The sequence below is a fragment of the Marmota flaviventris genome, chromosome 11 (genome assembly GCF_047511675.1).
Source record: "Marmota flaviventris isolate mMarFla1 chromosome 11, mMarFla1.hap1, whole genome shotgun sequence".
In the NCBI taxonomy this organism is placed as follows: domain Eukaryota; kingdom Metazoa; phylum Chordata; class Mammalia; order Rodentia; family Sciuridae; genus Marmota; species Marmota flaviventris.
In genome coordinates, this window is record NC_092508.1 from 29384763 (window position 1) to 29407071 (window position 22309).

Below are 22309 nucleotides of genomic sequence, written 5' to 3' on the forward strand. Positions count from 1 at the left end.
CCATTTATTGATTGGGTTATATGTGGGGTTTTTTTCTTTTTTGGTGTTAAGTTTTTTTAGTTCTTTATATATCCTCAGATAGATTAGTGCTCTATCTGAGGTGCGTGTGGTAAAGATTTTTTTCCCATTCTATAGGCTTGCTAATCACATTATTGATTGTTTCCTTTGCTGAGAAGAAGCTTTTTAGTTAGAATCCATCCCATTCATTGATTCTTGATTTTACTTCTTGCGCTTTAGGAGTCTTGTTAAGGAAGTCAAGTCCTTGGCCAACATGAAGATTTGGGCCTACTTTTTCTTCTGTTAGGCATAGAGTCTCTGTTCTAGTGCCTAAGTCTTTGATCCACTTTGAGTTGATTTTTGTGCAGGATAAGAGAGATTTAATTTCATATTGTTACATACGGATTTCCAGTTTTTCTAGCACCATTTGTTGAATAGGCTATCTTTTCTCCAATGTATGTTTTTGGCGCCTTTGTCTAGTATGAGATAACCATATTTATGTGGGTTTGTCTGTGTGTCTTCTATTTTGTACCATTAGTCTACATGTCTGTTTTAGCACCAATACCCTTTTTGTTACTATTGCTCTGTAGAATATAGTTTAAGGTCTGGTATTGGTCTGGTATCTCCTGCTTCATTTCTTCTTACTAAGGATTGCTTAAGATATTCTGGGTCTCTTATTTTTCCAAATGAATTTCATGATTGCTTTTTTCTAGTTCTATGAAGAATGTCATTAGGATTTTAGTTGGAATTGCATTAAATCTGTGTAAAAGTTTTGGTAGTATGGCTATTTGTGTGAGTGCGTGCATACATGCGTGCATGTGTGTGCATGTGTGTGTGGTGTTGGGGATCTATCTAACCCAGGGCCTTGTGCATGCGAAGCAAGCACTCTACCTACCAACTGAGCTATATCCCCAGCCCCATTATGGCCATTTTGACTATATTAATTCTGCCTATCCAAGAGGCAATGCTAGGAATTGATCCTAAAGGTTCTTTATCACTTAGCTACATCTCCAATCATTTTTATTTTCTGAGATAGGGTCTCCCTAAATTTCTTAGACTGGCCTCAAACTTGCTTTTATCCTCCTGCTTCAGCCTCCTGAGTAGCTAGCTGAGTAGGTATGTGCCACTGCTTCTGGCCCTATTTCTTTTTTATTTTGAAACAGAGTTTTGCAAAGTTGCTGAATAACACCTTTCAACTTGTGATCCTCCTGCCTCAGCCTTCTAAGTGGCTGGAATTACAGGTGTACAATAACTTGCCTGGCTCTTTAGGGTAAATTTCTAAAAACTAAATTAATTAGGGCAAACCAGATAAACACTTCTGAGACTACTGATATATGCTTCTAACTTATTTTTAAAAGATTATACCAATTTATAGGTTCTTAGAATATCTGTTTTTTTCAAGAAAGTTAGCAATAACAACTAGATAAAAACAACCATACTATTCAAAATAGTTATTCTAGCCAGGCCCAGTGACACATTCCTGTAATTCCAGCGACTTGGGAGGCTGAGGCAGGAGGATCACAGGTTTGAGGACAGCATCAGCAATTTTGCGACACCCTGTCTCAAAAGAAAAAGGGCTTGATGATAAAGTGCTCTTGGATTCAATCCCTAGTACCAAAAATAAATAAATAAATAAAGTTATTCTAAGCATCTTCCTTTAAAATATATATTCTGCTTTTAAGAGAGTATTGTAGGGCTGGGTTGTAGCTCAGTGGTAGTGTGCTCACCTAGCATGCATGAGGCACTGGGTTCGATCCTCAGCACCACATAAAAATAAAATAAAGATATTATGCCTACCTAAAACTAAAAAAAAAAATTTAAAGCGTATTGTAGGGGCTGGGGATGTGGCTCAAGCGGTAGCGCACTCGCTTGGCATGCGTGCAGCCCGGCTTCAATCCTCAGCATCACATACAAAGATGTTGTGTCTGCTGATAACTAAAAAATAAATATTAAAATTCTCTCTCTCTCACTCTCTCTCTTTAAAAAAACAAAACAACAACAACAAAAAAAAAGTGTATTATAGCTGACTATGGTGGTGCACACCTATAATGACAGTGGCTCAGGAGGGTGAGACAGGAGGTTTGCAAGTTCAACACCAGCCTCAGCAACAGTGAGGCTCTAAGCAACTCAGTGAGACCCTGTCTCTAAATAAAATCTAAAATAGGAATGGGGAGGTGACTCAGTGGTCAAGTGCCCCTGAGTTCAATCTTCAATCCTCAGTACCACCCCCACCCCCCAAAAAAGAGTATATTGTAGCGAGATACAGAATCACACACCTATAATCTCAGCAGCTCAGGAGGCTGAGGCAAAAGGATTACAATTTCAAAGCCAGCCTCAGCAACTTAGTGAGACCCTGTCTCAAAATAAAATATAAAAAGGGATGGGGATGTGGCTCAGTGGTTAAGCACCCTTGGGTTTAATCTCTGGTATCAAAAAAGAAAAGTGTATATTGTATATATTCATAGGAAAAGAATTCCATAAGGAGATACATTTATGTACTAGTGACTTTTTAAAATTATAGTTTTAACAGTGGTGGCCTCTAAATGTCTCCTGTTTTCAAAATCATCTGATTTTTCTGTAATGAATACGTTTGGCTTAATGTATTTTTTGTCTGTTGTACTGAATAGGATTCAAACTTAATGCAATTGTGGTTGGCATAAACATTTCCAAGGTTATTCCATTAAATATTCATGCCAGGCACAGTGGTGCATGCATGTAATCCCAGTGACTCTGGAGTCTAAGGCAGGAAGATTGCAACTTAGTGAGAACCTGTCTCAAAATAAAAAATAAAAAGGGCTGGGGATGTGGCCCTGTGTTCAATCCCTAGCACACACAGAAAAATATTTCATGAAGAGGTGGTGTCCTAAGCATCTTATATTTAAGTGGGTAGGGAAGGGTTTTTGACAGCATTGAATATAATATAAGCTAAGTATCATTTTTTAAATGATATTTAATTTTTTATACTGAAAACCCTCAAGTATGCTAAAATTTCATAATTGTCTTTAAGGGTTGCAAGCCAAGTAGCTGCTTTGGACCTAGGGTATAAACCTGGGGTAGAAGCAATTCGGAAGAACCCTCCCAAAGTGTTGTTTCTCCTGGGAGCTGATGGAGGTTGTATCACACGACAGGATTTACCAAAGGATTGTTTCATTGTATATCAAGGTAAGTGGTACCTGTGACACTAGAAACAGAAGATAATTATACATTGTGTATATTAAAAACTATTTAGCAATGTAGTTAGTAGATAGAACATTTTCTATTTTAGAATTCTGCATCGCCCCCCATTTTTTTAAAAAAACATTATGTATATTATTATTACATGGTTGATATTTCTACCAAGAATTATTACTTGTTGGTACTTAATAACTAAGAATTAGAAACAACATAAATGTCCAGTGACAGGAATGGCAAAATTATGACATTCTCATCCAGTGATGTTAACCATTAAAAGTCAGCTTTGCAGACGGGTGCAGTGGTGCATGCCTGTAAACTCAGTCGCTTGGGAGGCTGAGGCAGAAGGATTGTAAGTTCAAAGCCAGCCTCAGCAATGGCAAGGCACTAAGCAACTCACTTAGCCTCTGTCTCTAAATAAAATATCAAAAAAAAAAAAAAAGGGCTGGGGATGTGGCTTAATGGTTGAGTACCCCTGAGTTCAATTCCCAGTACCCCCCTGCCAAAAAAATGTAGTTAATTTCAAAGTGAAAGCATTTTTATATGAACAGTATAAAAACTTAAACATATCACTTGAGTTCCATGTTACTGGACTTTTTTTTTTTTTTTTTTTTGTAGTACTGGGGATTGAACCCAGGGCCTTGCACATGCTAGACAAGCATTCTACCACTGAGTTATATCTCCAGCCCAAGCTTTTCCTTTATTTTGTATATAAATAGCATAAATTTGTAATGGACTTTTTAGTGCCAAAAAAGCATTATATGATATTTCATATTGTATAATTAGTTTTATGTAGTTATACCAAAATGCACAAACTAAAGTCTTGTTTCTAGTTTTTTCCAGACATAGGCATTGATGATGGGTTTTGGTTTTTGGTACAGGGATTGAACTCAGGGGCACTTGACCACTGAGCCACATCTCCAACCCTGTTTTGTGTTTTATTTAGAGACAGGGTCTCACTGATTTGCTTAGCGCCTCACTTTTGCTGAGGCTGGCTCTGAACTCACAATCCTCCTGTCTTAGCCTCCCGAGCTGCTGGGATTATAGTTGTGCACCACCACACCTAGTTTGATGATGGTTTCGACATGCAAACATACTGTGTATCTTTCCTGTGTGTATATAAACATGTACATAGCCAGTGTGGTGGCACACACCTGTAATCCCAGCAGCTCAGGAGGCTGAGGCAGGAGAATGGCAAGTTCAAAGATAGCTTTAGCAACGTGGGAAGACCCTGTCTTAAAATTTTTAAAAAAGGGCCAGGAACTTAGCTCAGTGGTTACATGTCCCTAGGTTCAATCGCCAGTACCAAAAAAAAAAAAATAAATGTGGACACAAATAAGTTCAAACTTTAGATAATATAAAACTTTTCTTTTGTGTGTGTGTTAATGTGAATTGAACCCAGTCGTGTTCTGCCAATGAGTACCTCCCCAGAGTTTTGTTTTGTTTTGGGTTTTTTTGTTTTGTTTTGTTTTGTTTTTTTGTACTAGGAATTGAACCCAGGGGTGCTTAACCACTGAGCCAGATGCCCAACATCCCCAGCCCTTTTTTAAACTTTTTTTTAGAGATCGGGGTCTCACTAAGTTGCTTAGGTCCTCACTAAGTAGCTGAGGTTGGCTTTGAACTTGCAATCCTCCTGCCTCAATCTCCCGAGCCACTGGGATTACAGGTATGCACCACCACACCTGGCTTCCCCAGCCCTCTTAACTTGTTATTTTGAGACAGGGTCTGGCTAAATTGCTCAGGCTGATCTCAAACTTTCAATCCTCCTGCATTCACCTCCTGGGCTACAGATGTATACTACCATGCCAGTTTCCTGTTTCCAGTTTCTTTTTTGAATATATTTTTACTTTGGGCTGGGGCTGTAGCTCAGTGGCAGAGCACTTGCCTAGCATGTGTGAAGCACTGTGTTCAATCCTCAGCACCACATAAAAAAATGATAAAATAAAAACATGCTGTCCATCTACAACTATTAAAAAAATACTTCTACCAGTTTTATGGAATTGTTAATAGTTGATAGCGTTTCAGAATACTATTTTCTTCATTTTCTACTTATATCTTTTTCAGCATTAGAATATGGGTCAGCAGGTAGAATGCTTTCCTCACATGCATAAAGCCCTGGGTTCAATCCCCAAGTATTTCTATTCAATACTTTGCATTCCTCCACAGTTTCAGTCCAGCTTACTGATTTTCACTAAGTGGTACATCTGATCATTTCTGCTTTGTAAGCATGAACATACCCAGTTGTCCATTATATGTATGTGTAATATATATATTTTTGTATTTACATAAAATAGTCTGGGAAGATACATACCAAAAACTTTATAGTAATTTTCATAGGGAAGGGAGCTGGACTATGGGTAACTTGGACTTAATTATACTATATTGTTTTCATATTAGAAACACGTGTAATTTTAGCCTAGTGTAATGGCACATTCCAGCTATTAGGGAGGATGCGGCAGAAGGACCACAAGTTCAAGACCTGCCTTGTAAAAGTAAAATTTAAAAAAATGGGAATTACAAAGGATTTACATTGTCTTTATATATAGAAGTGAACCTGATTTTTACTAAATTGTGGTTTGCTATTTTCCTTCTTATCACAGGACATCATGGTGATGTTGGAGCACCCATAGCTGATGTTATTCTCCCAGGAGCTGCTTACACAGAAAAGTCTGCTACTTATGTAAATACTGAGGGTAGAGCTCAGCAAACAAAAGTAGCAGTGACACCTCCTGGCTTGGCACGAGAGGACTGGAAAATTATCAGAGCCCTTTCTGAGGTACTGTTTTTGAGGCATTTCTTAGTGATGCTACTTAAGAATACTGTACATGTCGGTTTGTTAGAAGATTTTCTTTTTGTTTTGTTTGCTGTTTTTTGTTGTTGTTTGGTTATTTTTTTGAATTGGGGGTTGAACCCATGGGCAGTTTATCACTAAACTACCTTCCTAGCCTTTTTTAAAATTTTGAGACAGTTTTGCTTTGCTGATTTGCTGAGCCTGCCCTCAAAATTGTGATACTTCTGCCTCCTCCTCTCAAGTTGTAAAATAATTTTCAAAGTCAATGATAATATCAATCTCAAATGCAAAGAGGATTTCAATACTATGCAGTATAAATATGGTCAGAAAATGGAGATTTGAATTTGTTATTTTTATTATTTCATATTTCACCTAAAAACATTTGTTTAGCTCCTTTTACTGTTAAAAAAAAAAAATCACGTTTTAAAATAACACACTATTGTCTATAAATTTTTTTCTTTGTTTTTAGTTATACATAGACATAATACCTTTGTTTATTTATTTTTATGTCGTCTTAAGGATCAAACCCAGTGCCTCACATGTGCCAGGCAAGCACTCTACCACTGAGCTACAACCCCAGCCCCTGTAAATTTTGTATGTGGTTAATAACAAGTAAACAGAAACATGTAGCTTTAGCATAGCATTGTCTTTTTAATCATTTATAATGATTCTGTTTTCTTGTGTGTGCCCATGCGTATGGGAATGTGCTGAAGATTGAACTTAGAACATTGCACATATTAAGTATTTACTCTACCACTAGCCTATATGCCCAACCCTTTTGTTTTGCCTTATTGGAGCTTGAATCCAGGGTCTTGTTACATGCACACTACCATTGAGCTGTATTCCCAGCCCATTTTATTTTATTTTGAGAGAGGATCTGGCTAAGTTGCCCAGGGTGGCCTTGAATTTGAAATCCTGCCTCCTCAACTTCTCAAGTAGCTGGGATACAGGCATGTACCACCACACCTAGACCAACCCTGAACTTTTTAATTAGTAAAGCTTTATGTCATTTTTGGTGATCTGATCTATTGTAGATTGCAGGCATTACTCTTCCATATGATACTCTGGATCAAGTGAGGAACAGATTGGAAGAAGTCTCTCCTAATCTTGTTCGATATGATGATGTGGAAGGAGCTAATTACTTTCAGCAAGCAAATGAGCTCTCCAAGGTAAAAGTTTGCCAGGTGCCATTTTCATAAAGAGTGTAACTACATGTGTAATTGTACTAGTTTTCAATACTATTGTTGATTTCTTACTCAACCCCACCCCCCTTTTTTTTGCAGCTTGTGAACCAGCAACTTCTTGCTGATCCCCTTGTTCCACCTCAACTAACTATAAAAGACTTCTATATGACAGGCAAGTAACTATCAACATGATTCTGCCAAATATGAAAGGCAAGAAGGAAAAAGAATCTCATTTAGCATTATAATTATTTGTTATTGGTAGTATATGTAGAGGTTTTCAAATACCAGAACTAATACAATCATGTTTTCTTATTGTATTATAATATTTGTTGTTTCTGAAATGTAAGTAAAAGTTTGAAAATTCCAAAAGTTAACAGATTTTAAGTGTAAAGTTTTGTTGTTATAAGAAGAAATCATTGTGTAGCAGTTTAGGGAGAATATTTCAAAGTGATAAACAGCTGTAAAAATTTTTCTGATAATTTTAGTGAAGAATCAAAACATTTAAACATGAAATATGTTAAACAGTGCTTCTTTTAAAAAAAAAATGCCTGGAGTGGTGGTTCAGGCTTGTAATGCCATAGACTCGGGAGGCTTGGGGGCTGATGCAGGAGGATGGCAAGTTCTGGACCAACCTGGACAACTTAGCAAGACCCTGTCTCAAACTAAAAATTAAAAATGTCTGGAGATATAGGTCAGTGGTAAAGGGTCACTGGGTTCAATCCCCAATACTGTTAAAAAAAAAAAAAATCAATGCTTCTGATGTAAATTGTTGGGAATGTATTTAAGGGATGCACACAAACAAAATTTGTTTTTTGTATCTCTGACAATAGTTGATATAACATCTAAGTTTTTGGGTAGTTAATATATGACTTTATTTTTTATTTTTTATTTTTCTGAGGCAGGATCACACTAAAGTTTCCCAGACTGGCCGTGAACTCATTCTTCCCACATCAGCCTGGCGAGTAGCTAGGATCACAGGCACAAGCCACTACATCCAGCTTGATTTTAAATAATTTTTTATCTAGGCCAGGGCATGGTGGTGCATGCCTATAATCCCAGTGACTCGGGAAGCTGAGGCAGGAAGATTGAAAACTCCAGGCCAGCCTCACCAATTTAAGAAGTTCCTAAGCAACTTAGTGAGACCCTGTCTCATAACAAAACAAACAAAAAAAAGGACTGGGGATACAGCTCAGTGGTAAAGTGCTCCTGGGTTCAATTCCCAGTACCAAAATAATAATAATAATAATAATAATAATAATAATAATGACAATAATAATTTTCTACCTAAAAGCATAGGTTTTATTTATTTATATAATTTTGAATTTTTTGGTGGTGTTGGGATCAAACCCAGGGCACCCTCTTGTATATGCTAGGCAAGCGCTCTTCATTTAGCTACAACCCCAACCCCAGGAGTGCATTTTTCTTTCTTCCCCCTCTTTTTAAAATATTTTTAGTTGTAGATGGACACAATGCCTTTATTTTGTTTATTTAGGTTTTTTTTTAAAATGTGTTACTAAGGATCAAACCCAGTGTCTCATGCATGCTAGGCAAGCACTCTATCACTGAGCCACAACCCCAGCCCCAACATTTTTCGTTTTTGATATAATTTGTACCTAAGATTCTTTTTTTCATGTGTGTATGTATGTGTGTGAATTTCTTTTAACATTTTGGTCAGTCTTTTAGGGATGTATACCTTTTTTTTTTTTCCTTTCCTGCAATGTTGGGGATGAAACCCAAGACCTCAAGTGTTCTACCATTGAGCTACATCTCCAGCCCTCCTCCCCAGCACCTTTTTTTTTGTACTGGGGATTGTATTGAGGGGTGCTCTAGGCTATACCTCTAGCCCTATTTATTTTGAGGCAGGGTTTTGCTACATCGCCTGGGTTGACCTCAAATTTCTGATCCTCCTGCTTTAGCTTCTCAAGTTAATGGATTATAGCCACGTGCCACCATGCCCAGGTCCTTATTTATCTTTCTGTGTGTGTGTGTGTGTGTGTTTGTATCGAGGATTGAACCAGAGGTGTTTTAATTATTCTATATTCCCATCCCTTTTTATTGTGAGAAAGAGTCTCATTCAGTTGCTTAGAGCCTTGCTAAGTTGCTGAGGCTGGCTTTGAACTTGCAATTCTCCTGCCTCAGCCTCCCAAGCTGCTGGGATTACAGGCATGCACCACTGTGCCCAGCAAGATTCATCTATATTTTTTAAAAACTTTTTTATATTTTTATTTTTGTGGTGCTGGGGATTGAACCCAGAGCCTCGTGCATGCGAGTCAAGCACTCTACCAACGGAGCTATTTTAATGGCTGCATATTGATGTGTCTTCTAGCTTTTATATAGGTATTTAATTATTCCTGTGGTAGTTATTAAAAACATTTAGCCAATAAATTGGCTACATATAATTGCATAGAGCCTCATAGTCTTTTTTTTGGGGGGTGGGGGGAGGTTCTGAATATGCATAATATTAAAGTTTTACTGTGTGTATTAACTAAATGTATTAACTAAATGCTCATTTCCCTGATATCTTTCAGATTCAATTAGCAGAGCCTCACAGACAATGGCTAAATGTGTCAAAGCTGTCACAGAGGGTGCTCAAGCAGTAGAGGAACCATCCATATGCTGAAACATCTATTACCAACCCAAATTTGCAACAAGTAGTGAATGGACAATTACATTAGAGTAATGCCTCTCTTTCAAAAAGAAATCAAATCATGTAATATTTAAGGTTATACTATGCTTATTTGAAAATGATACTGCAATTATAAGATAATGTAGCAGTTTAAACTTTATGTATTCTGTGTAAACATTATATGCATTTTTTTCTTTCATGTAAAAGCATTGATAATATTTGTGAAAAATACAAAGAAAATCCTTAAAATTTGAATTTTTTTGTTTTTTTAATTTAATTTTTATTTGTTCTTTTTAGATATACATAACAGAATTATTTTGCCATACATACATGGAGTATAAACTTATTCTAATTAGGAATCCATTCTTGTGGTTGAACATGTGGAGTTACACATGTCGTTTATTCATGCATGAACATATGAATATGTCCAATTCATTCTACTGTTTTTTCCATTCCCATCCCCACTCCCTTCTCTTCATTCCCCTTTGTCTAATCCAATAAACTTATCTACCCCCTGCCCCCTCTCTCCCCACCCCCACATCCCCACACCCCCGTCCCTGGTTTATTTTCATAGATCATTTATGTTGTAAAGTGGGTAAAATGGAGACCTTCTGTTAAGTTCCATGGTTTTTTTGTTGTTTATGGTACTGAGGACTGAACGCACTACCATTGAGCTATATCCCCAGTCCTGAGCCCCATGTTTTTCTACTGCTACAGAAAAGATATAAGCATTCTTTCAAGCTGGATAAATGTGTGTGTGGCGGGGGAGTAATCATATACTAGATCTGTATCTTGAACTAATAGTCATAATAATAACTGGTAATAATTATTCAGCTTTTTCTGGGTGACAAACACTTGTTTTACATGTATATTCCTTTTGCCTTGCTACAACCCTAGGAGATAGCATTGTTCTCTCTTTTACAGATGAAGAAATTGAAACCCAGGGATAATAATAGTTTGCCCAAAGCCACACAGCAAAAAAATGTTATAGACACCAGTTCTCTTTCACTCCAGAATCCATTATTGTTAACTGCTGTGTATAATTCCCTCCCATTGATAATCTGTTGTTACTCTGTGTGTATGTGGGGCAGGGTGGGTGGGTTACAGGGCATTGAACCATGGCCTCATACATGCTAGGTGAACGCTCAACCACTGAGCTATATCCCTATCCCAATAGATGATTACAGAATACATGTGATTTATTGTTTTTTTGTTTGTTATTGGGGATTGAACCCAGGAACACTTAACCCACTTAGCCACATCCCCAGCCCTTTTTATTTTTTATTTTGAGACAGGATATCTCTGATTTGCTTAGGGCCTTGCTAAGTTGCTGAGGCTGGCTTTGAACAACTCAGAATCCTCCCGCCTCAGCCTCCCAAATCACTGGGATTATAGGCATATGCCACCACACCCAGCCTTAGTTTTTAAAATGGTAGTATATCATTGATACTTTATCTTTAAAAATTATACAAGGTTAGGGATGTATTTTTTTTTTTTAATTTGGGAGGAGGGGTATTGGGGATTGAACCTACGGGCACTTAACCACGGAGCCACATCCCTAGCCCTTTTTAATTTTTTTAAGGTAGGATCTCACCAGGTTACTTAGGGCCTCACTAGATTGCTGAGGCTGGCTTTTTTTTTTTTTTTTTTTTTTGGTACCAATATTGAACCCAGGAGTTCAATCACTTAACCACTGAGCCACATCTCCAGCCCTTTTTATATTTTATTTAGAGACATAGTCTCACTAAGTTGCTTAGCACTTCACTAAATTGCTGAGGCTGACTTTGAATTTGCAGTCTTCCTGCCTTGGCCTCCCCAGTCACTGGAATTAAAGGTATTTATGTACCACTACACCCAGCAAGGTTAGGGATATAACTCAGTATGTTAGAGCCTGTGCTTAGTATATTCAAGGCCTTGGGTTCAGTCCCTAGCATGCACACACAAAATAACTGTATGAAATAGGTACCACAGTCTGGCTGGGCACAAATAACCGAGCCGCCATGAAGCACTTGTATGTTCAAATAGCAACTTTATTACCCGAACTCCACCAGCATTCCACCGGCTCCGCGCCTCCTCTCTCGGACCCTCGAGAACTCAAGGGGAACTCCAAAGTAGCAGGCACCCTATTGCATAAAGGTCTATATACAATTGAATACACAGCTTAACATAACCATCATCATCTCAATGGCTCGCTGTCATCACCTCTCAACCACTCCCTTCTGGCAAAATGCCATGCGTCATCCTGACTGGGCTGTGGCCCTCAACAAATAGGTCAACAGCTTTTTCAGAATTTTTCATCCTCAGCCAGGCATGATAGTGCATGCCTATAATCCCAGCCACTCTGGAGGCTGAGCAGGAGGATTTGGAGTTCAAAGCCAGCTTCAGCAGTGAGACCCTGTCTCTAAAAAAAATACAAAATAGGGCTGGGGACGTGGCTTGGTGGTTACCTCTGGGTTTAATCCCCAGTACCAAAAAAAAAAATTGTACTTTGCTTGAAATTCCCTGTTGCATGAAATTGTACAAATTCTTGCCAAAAGTATTTGAATTTAATATATATTTCTTTTACCTCTTTGTTTTCAGTCCCTTAGAACTGTGCTGATCTCCAGGGGACATACTCCCTTTTGTATTTTATACTGTATTCTTCAGTGAATGTGTGTAGACTTTATGGGGTTGTTGGTAAGAAGGTACTGAAATGAAAAAGGCGTTATATATGGTAAAGTCCATTTGGGAACCTTGGATTACCATCTAGGCATGTGTTAAAAAATTTATCTGGGTTAAGTGTCACTCAATAAAATTAATTGCTTTTTACAGCATGAAAATCTTCCATGGGTACATATTAGTCCTATAATGCTAAATATTAATGTTATTGTGAGCATAAACATTGAAGATGCTTGCTAGGGAAAAAAAAAAAAAAGGTAAGAGAGCCTGTATAGAAAAAAAATATTAGGGACAATAACTTGGCTGATAGAATCATGACATGAGGCAGTTACCAATTAGAACATCTACAAAGGCTTAGGGCTAATTCCCCTTAGGTGAAAAAGCCAATATGAACAGACCCTGAAGTTAACATACTGGGTGAATCCAGAGGTGCTCTACCACTGAGGTATAACCTCAACATTTTTTTATGTTTCAGTTTTAAATAGGGTCTTGTTAAGCTGCCAGGTTGGACTTGAACTTGCAAGTTCTTACCTCATCCCCCCTCCCAAGTTTCTGGAATTACAAGCATGTGCCACCATACAAGGCTGAGAGTATCATACTTCTTGATAACAACCAGTACATAATCATTTATTATTGGTTGTTGCTAACTTAACTGTATGACATTTCTTGTGAGATCAGATCTTATTCAACTTTGGTAAAGTTACTTCAAAAAAAAAAAAAATTTTTTTTTTTGGTTGGGGATTGAACCCAGCCAGAGGTAATTTACCACTGTGCTATGTCCCCAGCCCTTTTTATTTTTAATTTTGAGACAGCATCTTGCCAATTTCTTAGTACCTCTCTAACTTTCTTAGGCTGGCCTTGAACTTGCGATCCTCTTGACTTAGCCTCTCAGGTTGCTGGGATTATAGGTGTGCACCACTGTATCCAGCTGGTTCAAAAAATTGGAAGACTGTTTCTTCATCTGTAAGATGAGGATAAAATTTGTAATCATTGTACTATTTCCAACCTCATACGGTTATTATAGGATTAAATCAGATAAAAATCGTAGCCTATTTCCTGAGATAGCAAATCTCAGTGGACAATCATAGGAAAATGTATATTCAAAATGTTGCTGACAGTAAGGAGGTTGCAGTGATCAGCCATGGAAATTCTTGATCCTAAAATTAAAAGTCCTCATTTTAATCAAATCAAATGAAAAATTCAATTCCATAGATTGAGGTAAAACCATCCTTTTGATAACCTCCAGCTCATACTTTCCTAAATACATTGCTTTCTTAGGCTCAGGGGAATTTAATGAATTGTCCAAGGTCAACCTAATCGATAAAATACTACTATTACAGACTACCAAGATTGTGCAAGTAAATTTATTATGTAGAACTCTGTATTTTGGTGGGATTTTTAACCAGTTATAGTAAGATTTACTGTGTCTGTTGTATTCTTTAACCTTTAGAAGAGATTTGCTTCTTAGAGCAAAAACATAACAGTGCCATCAGAAGAGGAAATACCAGTGATAGAAGGGGTACTTAAAGAGGGTTAGATGTGTATAAATGGGGTCTAGTGGATTCTTTTGCCAACAGGAATCATTAGCTAATATAAACAGCTTATTTTTACCAAAATTACCTCATCACTAGTCAAGCTACCAAAGAGAGAACTGTCAAAGTAGTGGTACCAATGTGCTTTTTAAAGGTTAACTTCAGGGTTTGACTGTGTTCCTATTGGTAGGATGACCTTGCCCCATTATTCTAAATCAGAAGCATCTACTTTCTAGAATTTTCTGGGATAGTATTGAAATCTAAAAGGGACAGTAAGTAGGGTGCATTCCTATAGTCCCACCTACTAAGGAGGCAGGAGGATTGCAAGTTCAAGGCCACACTGGACAATTTAACCAGACCCTGTCTCAAAAAATAAAATGAGGTGGAGCTATAGTTCAGTAAAGTATGGCTTAATTTCAATCTCTTTTCCCTGTCAAGAAGAATAAAAGCTGGGGCTGGAGATGTGGCTCAAGTGGTAACGCTCTTGCCTGGCATGCGCGGGGCGCTGGGTTTGATCCTCAGCACCACATAAAATAAAATAAAGATGTGTCCACCGAAAACTGAAAAATAAATATTAAAAAATATTCTCTCTCTCTCTCTCTCTCTCTCTCTCTCTCTCTCTCTCTCTCTCTCTCTCTCTCTCTCTCTCTTTCAAAAAAAAAAAAAAAATTAGAAGAATAAAAGCCACAGCTGGGGATATAGCTCAGTTGGTAGAGTGCTTGCCTTGCATGCACAAGGTCCTGAGTTCAATCCCCAGCACCACAAAAAAAAAAAAGAAAGAAAGAAAAAGAGGAAAGCCAAAAAACTGCTGGGTGCCATGGCACATGCCTCTAATCTCAGTGGTTCAGGATGCTGAATCAGGAGGATCGAAAGTTCAAAGCCAGCCTCAGCAAATTAGTGAAGCCCTAAACAACTTAGTGAGAACCTGTCTAAAAAAAGAAAAGAAAAAAAAAAGTATTGAGAAAAGCCAAAAAATAAAAAAATACTTGTCTTTGTTCTTTCAGTACTGGAAGTAGGGTTAGGGTTAGTGCTCAATGGTAAAGCACTTGCCTAGCATGCTTGAGGTTCTAAGTTCAATATCCAGGACTGAGAAAAAAAAATATGGGAGGTATATCATTACATGGATAAAGTTAAATAATAATAAAATAAGTGCATTCCTGTAGCTTCCCAAATGACAATACACATAAAGTGGAATAATTTGTTTACTTACCAAGAACTAAAGAGCCACACATCTTCATGAAATGGGGCTTGTTTTTTTTATCTGCAAGCCCAGAGGGAATGGACAAGGGGAAAGCATATCCCTGGGCACCATGTTCCCTTGGGAAATTGGGGTTACTCCTCAGTAACTTATACATGTCCTCTGTGACCTATGCCTTCTATATCCTTCTCTTTCCTAGCCAATTGTATGTATCCATCTCTTTCAAATCTTTTGTTCTCTAAGAGATGGGATGGGCTTCTTAATTGCTTTCAAACACCTATGTCTCTAGTGGTTTGCCTCTAATGTTCTTACCTAGTATTTTCCTCTCACATCATTCCAAATCATACATGAAGTGTTTTCTACAGGTTCAAGTCTGTCATTATCTCATGTGTTATAAAAATGATTAAACATCTTTCCAAAATTTACTTTTTCTGCACATGTCCCCCATTTGGACATGTCTGTCAAAACACATTGCACTTTGATAAAACTGGAATGATTCTCATTCAAAAATAGAATAGGACAAATATCTTGCAGTGATTTCAGAAATATATCTAATCATTTTGTTGTTGTTGTTTTGTTCTGTTTTTCTTTTTTTGGCACCAGGGATTGAACCCAGAGGTGCTTACCCACTGAGCCACATCCCCAGCCCTTTTTATATTTTATATAGAGACAGGTTCTTGCTGAGTTGCTTAGGGACTGCTAAGTTGCTGAGGCTGGCTTTGAACTCGTCATCCCCCTGCCTCAGCCTTCTGAGATGCTGGGATCACAGGGATGTGCCACCATACCCTGCCTAATATATTTGGTTTTTGAGAATCCATATTTTATTCCACTGTGAAGTTTTTGATTGGAGTCATTTCTTCAAGTTTGTGTTTTCATCCAATAAGTACTGTACAAGAGAAGCAATTTTCAAAGAAAATGAAAAGTGCCCTAAAAGAGGGAAGAAACCTTTCTGCTAAATGAAATAGCAAAGAGGTCATTAGGAACTTTTATGCAACCTGCTATTAACCTTAACAGCTTTACAATTAAGACTACTAGGTAAGGACTATACCTACTCAGTGTTGTACCTTGGGGAGTATCCAACATGGTTTTAAATGTAAACATTCTGATGTTAACTCTAGTTATTGTGCCCAATCCCATTGTTGAATAGAACAAGTGAACAAGTGAACTGACTCCTGGGGATAACAGGTGAATTTTCCCAGACCCGAAGATATTGATTGAGGCACTGAACAAGAAATTTTACTAAATAGCCCTTTGGTCCAGGAATAAGTAATTCCTTTCTCCTTCTGAGCATTTTCCTCCCAGAATGGAGTTGTTTACCAGTTTACCCTGGTAAATCAGTTTACCCTCTGATTCAGCATGGTCACACACAATAAATGGTTAAGAAGTTACTGTTTCTGCAAGTCTCTGATGCAGTATAACATGTACATATTATTGACCAAAAAGATGATAGATATTAATTTCCTATCTTTCCCATAAGGTCCATAGTTTCTTTCCCCAATCCTTTTTCTCCCCTGTTGCTGGTTACCTTTTTCTCCTCTCCAATTGGTAAGTTCTTTAATCAATTAGAATATCTTTAGGTACTGAGATTTGATCAGTAATCAGCTATATTCTTAAATTCTATTAACTGTATCATGCCTTGTACTTTCTTCTGGCAAAACAACCATATTTATTAACTAGTTCATCATATTAATTCTGGGGATTTATGTCAACTTGGTAACCACTCTGATTCCCATATAGCTTTTTACTCCATTATTGACCAGTAACTTATATTATGCTGTATAATTTATTGGTTGTTTGGGATCTGTCTTCTATTTCTTTAAATATGGATGGATGACACAAATTTATCAAAATAACTTTCAAGTAATTAGCAATTCAATAGAAATTGGTCATTTATGCTGATGAGCTTACTTTCAAATTATAAACATTTTGAATATATTTTATTTATTATTATTATTATTATTATTATCATCATCATTTTGGTGTCAAATCATTTTATTGAGAAGGTTGGAGATTAAGGAGTGCAGAAGCACTGAAATTAACGATTAATTCCGAGGTCCTCCGCAAGGCCAGACCTTGCCGCTGCCGAAAAGCTTGAATTTTAGATTATGCTTTTTTTCTCTTTGGTGGTCCTTAAGCATGCTAGACAAGCACTCTACCGCTGGTCTACATCCCCAGTCCTCAAAGACATACAAATGTAGATGTAAACTGAAATAATTTTCATCCAACCTACCTATATTTAGATGATTTTTTTAAAAGTAGGTATGGGAAGCATCTATGAACTTCAGCATGGAACTATTCTAGTCTTGAGTATTCTATGAATGAAACATTTAAGCCTTAAATGTAGTAGTAAAGCAAACATGAAAACTGTTCTGATTAAGTATGAATAGAATATATATTTAAGAATCTACTACTAAGCAGTCAAATTTATTTACTCAAGGGTTTCCTAAGAAATGGATAATACCTAAATTGATAGCACAATTCTCCACAATTACGGGATAGTGCTTGCCCATGGCAAAATAGACACTAGAATATATTTCTTCCCTATTTTTTTTTCTTCTTCTGGTTCTAGGGATTGACTAGGGGTGCCTAACCACTGAACTATATCCCCTGCTCTTTTAATTTTTTATTTTGAGACAGAGTCTCACTAAGTTACTTAGGGCCTCACCAAGTTGCTTAGGCTGGCCTCAAACTTGGAATACTCCTACATCCACCTCCCAAGTCACTGGAATTATAGGTGTGTGCCATCACCTGAGGCTTCTCCCTTCTTCCGAAAACTGCTGGGCACTGTATTCTACCTGGGTCATGCCATCAAATTAAAGAAAGATGATTTCAACAGCAATAATAATAAACTGAAGTCTACAATGTCCTAGGCTCTAGTTATGTTCATGTATATTATTAGACTTTGATGTAAACCTAAATCTTTGCAGCATTTAGTCTGTTTTTCAAATTTTCATTCATGTCTCAGAGTCCATTGAGATTATAGTTTCTCAGCTATATTCCAAAGTTGGGAAAAATGATTAAACTATGAGCAAAATTTGAAGCAATCATTACATCTAACACTTACTGGGTTGCAACACTAGGTGATGATATATACATTGATTTGTGTATTAAGGGAGAAAGCTATGGAATCAATTCCCCAGATTTAAATTCTGGCTTTACCACCTACCAGCTATATCTCTATTACTATTATCTATGAAATGGGAATGTTAGTGCTATAACACTTACCTTAGAGAGGGTTTGGAAGACTAAATAATTTAACATGTGCAAAGCATTGGGTAGAAGTAAGTGCTTAAGAAGTTTTAGTTGTTGCTTTCATTATACTAAACATTAAAAAATTGGGGCTGGGGTTGTGGCTCAGTGGTAGAGTGCTTGCCTAGCATGTATGAGGCATCCTCAGCATCACATAAAAATAAATAAATAAAGGTATTGTGTCTATATACAACTAAAAATATTTAAAAAAAAACATTAAAAAATTCTCTAGCAATTTCATCTTTATCAAGGAAGAATGAATGTGGATACCAATAATTATGAGTTAATATGCAACCAATCTACACAGTTCAATAGTAGAAAAGAAAGTATTATATAACTTTTTGCACACAATACTTTCTACCAAACATTTTACTTCTGGCCATTTAAAAATAATAAGAATGGGAAACCCTTTACTTCCCACACAGAAAATATGTAAATTTTTAGATACTTGCAATGCCTTGCAGTCAAGTATTCAATAAATATTTATTCATTGAATAAATGAATAAATAAATAAATGCATAGTTATAGCCAAGACTACAAAGAGAATTTGTTTATTTATATATTATTTAGAGAGGTTAAGTTGGCCTCGAACTCCTGGACTCAAGTGACTCTCCTACCTCAGCCTCCAGAGGCTTAGGATGGCTCTGACAATATAATTTACAACCAACAATGTATGAATTATATAAACTGAGCATTTCAGAGAGCATGTAATCATAATCATTGCTTTTACAACTGGATAAAAATCATCTGTGCAATTGGTGACTACAGATTACTCAACAGGATTTCTTCATTGTTTCTGGAGGACAAATTAAAATCAGTGTCTTACCAATGGAGGATTAATAACATTTGCTTTTATGAAGGATTTAGACAAATGTGCAAATATAATTTTTTTAAAAAAATAACTCATTGGGCTAAGAAGAAAATTTTAAAAAGGGTCATTACTAAAGGACTATTTTTCTTTGGCCTGGTTTATGAGAACTAATTGTCCCAATAGTCCAAGATATGTTCATGTGGAAGGCAGAAAAATGGCTCCCAAAGATGTAATGTCTTAATCCCCTGAACTTGATGTTCTACATGGCAAGGGGGATTTTATAGATATGAGTAAATTAAGGATCTTTGAATAGGGAGATGAGCCTGGATTATCCAGGTGGGCTGTAAATAATCAGAAGGATCCTTATAAGATCGAAGCAGGAAGACCAGAGTCAAATGGAGATTGGAAGATTCTATACTGCTGGCTTTGAAGATGGAGAAAAGGACCATAAGCCAAGGAATATGGGTAACTTCTAGAAGCTGGAAAAAAACAAGGGCAGGAGGACTGCAGGTTCAAGACCAGCCTCAGCAACTTAAAACAAGACCCTGTCTCAAAAAATAAAAAGGCTGGTAATATAGTACAAAAAAAAAAAAGTGTAATGTGCCTTGAGATTCTTAGCTGAAATACCAAGCTATGTTGCTTATTCTGTGCATTTTAATAATTCTATTTTCCTTAATTTTGGAAGAGTGAGTATGCTTCAAAAGACAATGTGTTGGGCATGGTGGCACACACCTGTAATCTGACAATTCAGGAGGCTGAGGCAGGCAGATCACAGGTTCAAGGTCAGCCTCGTAATTTAGTGAGACTGTAAGGAACATAATAAGACCCTATCTCAAAATAAAAAATAAAAAGGTCTGGAGACTTAGTTCAGTGGTAAAATCATTTGGAACTGGGTTCAATCCCCAGTACCAAATATCCCCTAGCCCCCCCAAAAAACCCTAAAACAAAACCCCTAGCATGCTTCAACACTATAATGATTTTGATACAATAATATGTATTTTAATGAGAATAGTTGTATTAATGGATGCAATCCAGAAATTAAATATGGACAACTTAGTATATTGTGGAAGCTTTTTGCTTTTGTTGTGTTGACATCTGCTTTTATTTCAAAATAAGAAGTTAGTATATATGGTATAATAATTTTGTCTCTGTCCCTGTTTCCTGATACAAGTTCCCTGAATGTTGAGCTGATAGGAGTATCATTTGTTATAATATTTGGTCTTTGTCCTCATAGTTCCTGAAAGAGAGCTCCTAAATCCCTTGAAATATCCTAGGTGGTGGGAGCATCTTTTTTCCTAATGAAGCAACTCTTCATGGGTCCCTAGAAGCTTCAGGGTGGAGACTGGTCACCAGAAAGACTAAGTCTGGATTAGAAACTAAAACTATAAATCGCAGGTCCCCAACCTCCAGGGAGAGGAAGGGGGCTGGAAATTGAGTTAAAAATCAATCTTTTGTATGTGACAAAACTTTCATAAAAACTTCCGTTGGGGTTCGGAGAGCTTTCAGGGTAGGGTGGTAGGAGGGTGGTGTGTCCACAGAGGGCATGGAAGCTTTGTGTCCCATATTCCCAAGCCCTCCACCAATGCTTTGCTCTGATTTTCTTATTTAGCTGTTCCTGTCATATCCCTTGTAGTAAACTAGTGAATGTAAGTAAAAAATTCTCCTGAGTTCTGTGTACTATTTTAGCAAATTGTCAAACTGGAAGTTGTGAGAACATATCCTGGCTTTGTAATCAAGTCAGACAGAAATATGGGTAACCTGGGGACCTTATACTTGTGACTGGCCTCTTAAGTGAAAGCAGTCTTGTGGGGCTGAGCCCTTAAACCCACAGAGTCTGATGGTGACTCTGGATGGTTAATGTCAGAATTGGACTGAATTATAGGACACTCAGTATGTCAGGGAGTTGGGAGAATTGGTTAACGTGAGAAAAAACACTCCACAGTTTAGTGTCAGAAATTATTGTTATCATCTTTTAATTTTTAATTTATTTGTATTTTTTGGTACTGAGAATTGAACCCAGGGGCACTTTACTACTGTGCTTCATCCCCAGTCTATTTTATTTATTTAAGGTACCAAGGATTGAACTCAGGGGCATTCAACCACTAAGTGACATCCCCAGCCCAATTTTGTATTTTATTAGAGACGGAGTCTCACTGAGTTGATTAGTGCCTCGTCATTGCTGAGGTTGGCTTTGAACTCTCAGTTCTCCTGTTTCAGCCTCCCCATCTGCTGGGATTATAGGCATGTGTCACCATGCCCGGCCCCAGACAGGTCTTGATAAATTCCTTAGGGCCTTGCTAAGTTACTGAGGCTAGCCCCAAACTTGTGATTCTCCTACCTCAGTCTCCCCAGTCACTGAGATTACAGGTATGTGCTATCACATCTGGCTATTTTTGTTATTATTAATTATTATTATTTGTGATATGGTGATTGAACTCAGGAGCACTTTACCACTGAGCTATATCCCCAGCCCCTTTTATATTTTATTTATTTATTTTAGTTGTAGATGTACACAATACTTTTATTTATTTTTATGTGGTGCTAAGGATTGAACCCAGTGCCTCACACATGCCAGGCAAGCACTCTACTAATGAGCTACAAACCCAGTCCCTTATATTTTATTTTGACACATGGTCTTGCTGTGTTGAGTCACTGGGATTATAGGTGTGTGCCATCTCACCAGGCAGTGTCAGAAGTTTTGTGAGGAAAAGCAGCTCAGCATGTAAAACCATAAATACATAGAATCCTTTCACAGTGCTTAAATGAATTAACGTTTTTTAAGTTTTGTGAATTTAAAAAGAGAAGCAAAAAGAACCCAGTGAAAATCACATTATTACAACAGTTTGATTCAGAGAAAACAGAAAACTTTCTCCATTTATTTATTTGCAGCTTGAACACTACCACTGATCTACAACTCTTTTTTTTTTTTTTAAAATATTTATTTTTTTAGTTTTCGGCGGACACAACAACATCTTTGTTTGTATGTGGTGCTGAGGATTGAACCCAGGCCGCACGCATGCCAGGTGAGCGCGCTACCGCTTGAGCCACATCCCCAGCCCCTGATCTACAGCTCTTTTATTTTTTATTTTGAC

The 22309-nt window shown here is 37.3% G+C and overlaps 1 protein-coding gene across 2 annotated transcripts in view; it reads left to right on the forward strand.

Moving 5' to 3' along the window:
* The window catches only part of Ndufs1 (NADH:ubiquinone oxidoreductase core subunit S1), a 35014-nt gene extending 24990 nt beyond the window's left edge, over positions 1-10024 (forward strand). For both annotated transcript variants that reach the window (XM_027941882.2, XM_027941884.2), the window contains exons 15-19: positions 3005-3159; positions 5769-5944; positions 6994-7128; positions 7243-7315; positions 9672-10024. In XM_027941882.2, the coding sequence (XP_027797683.2) occupies positions 3005-3159; positions 5769-5944; positions 6994-7128; positions 7243-7315; positions 9672-9763 (631 nt within the window). In that variant the 3' untranslated portion in view covers positions 9764-10024. The remainder of the gene's footprint in view (positions 1-3004; positions 3160-5768; positions 5945-6993; positions 7129-7242; positions 7316-9671) is intronic.
* The last annotated feature ends 12285 nt before the right edge of the window (positions 10025-22309 follow it).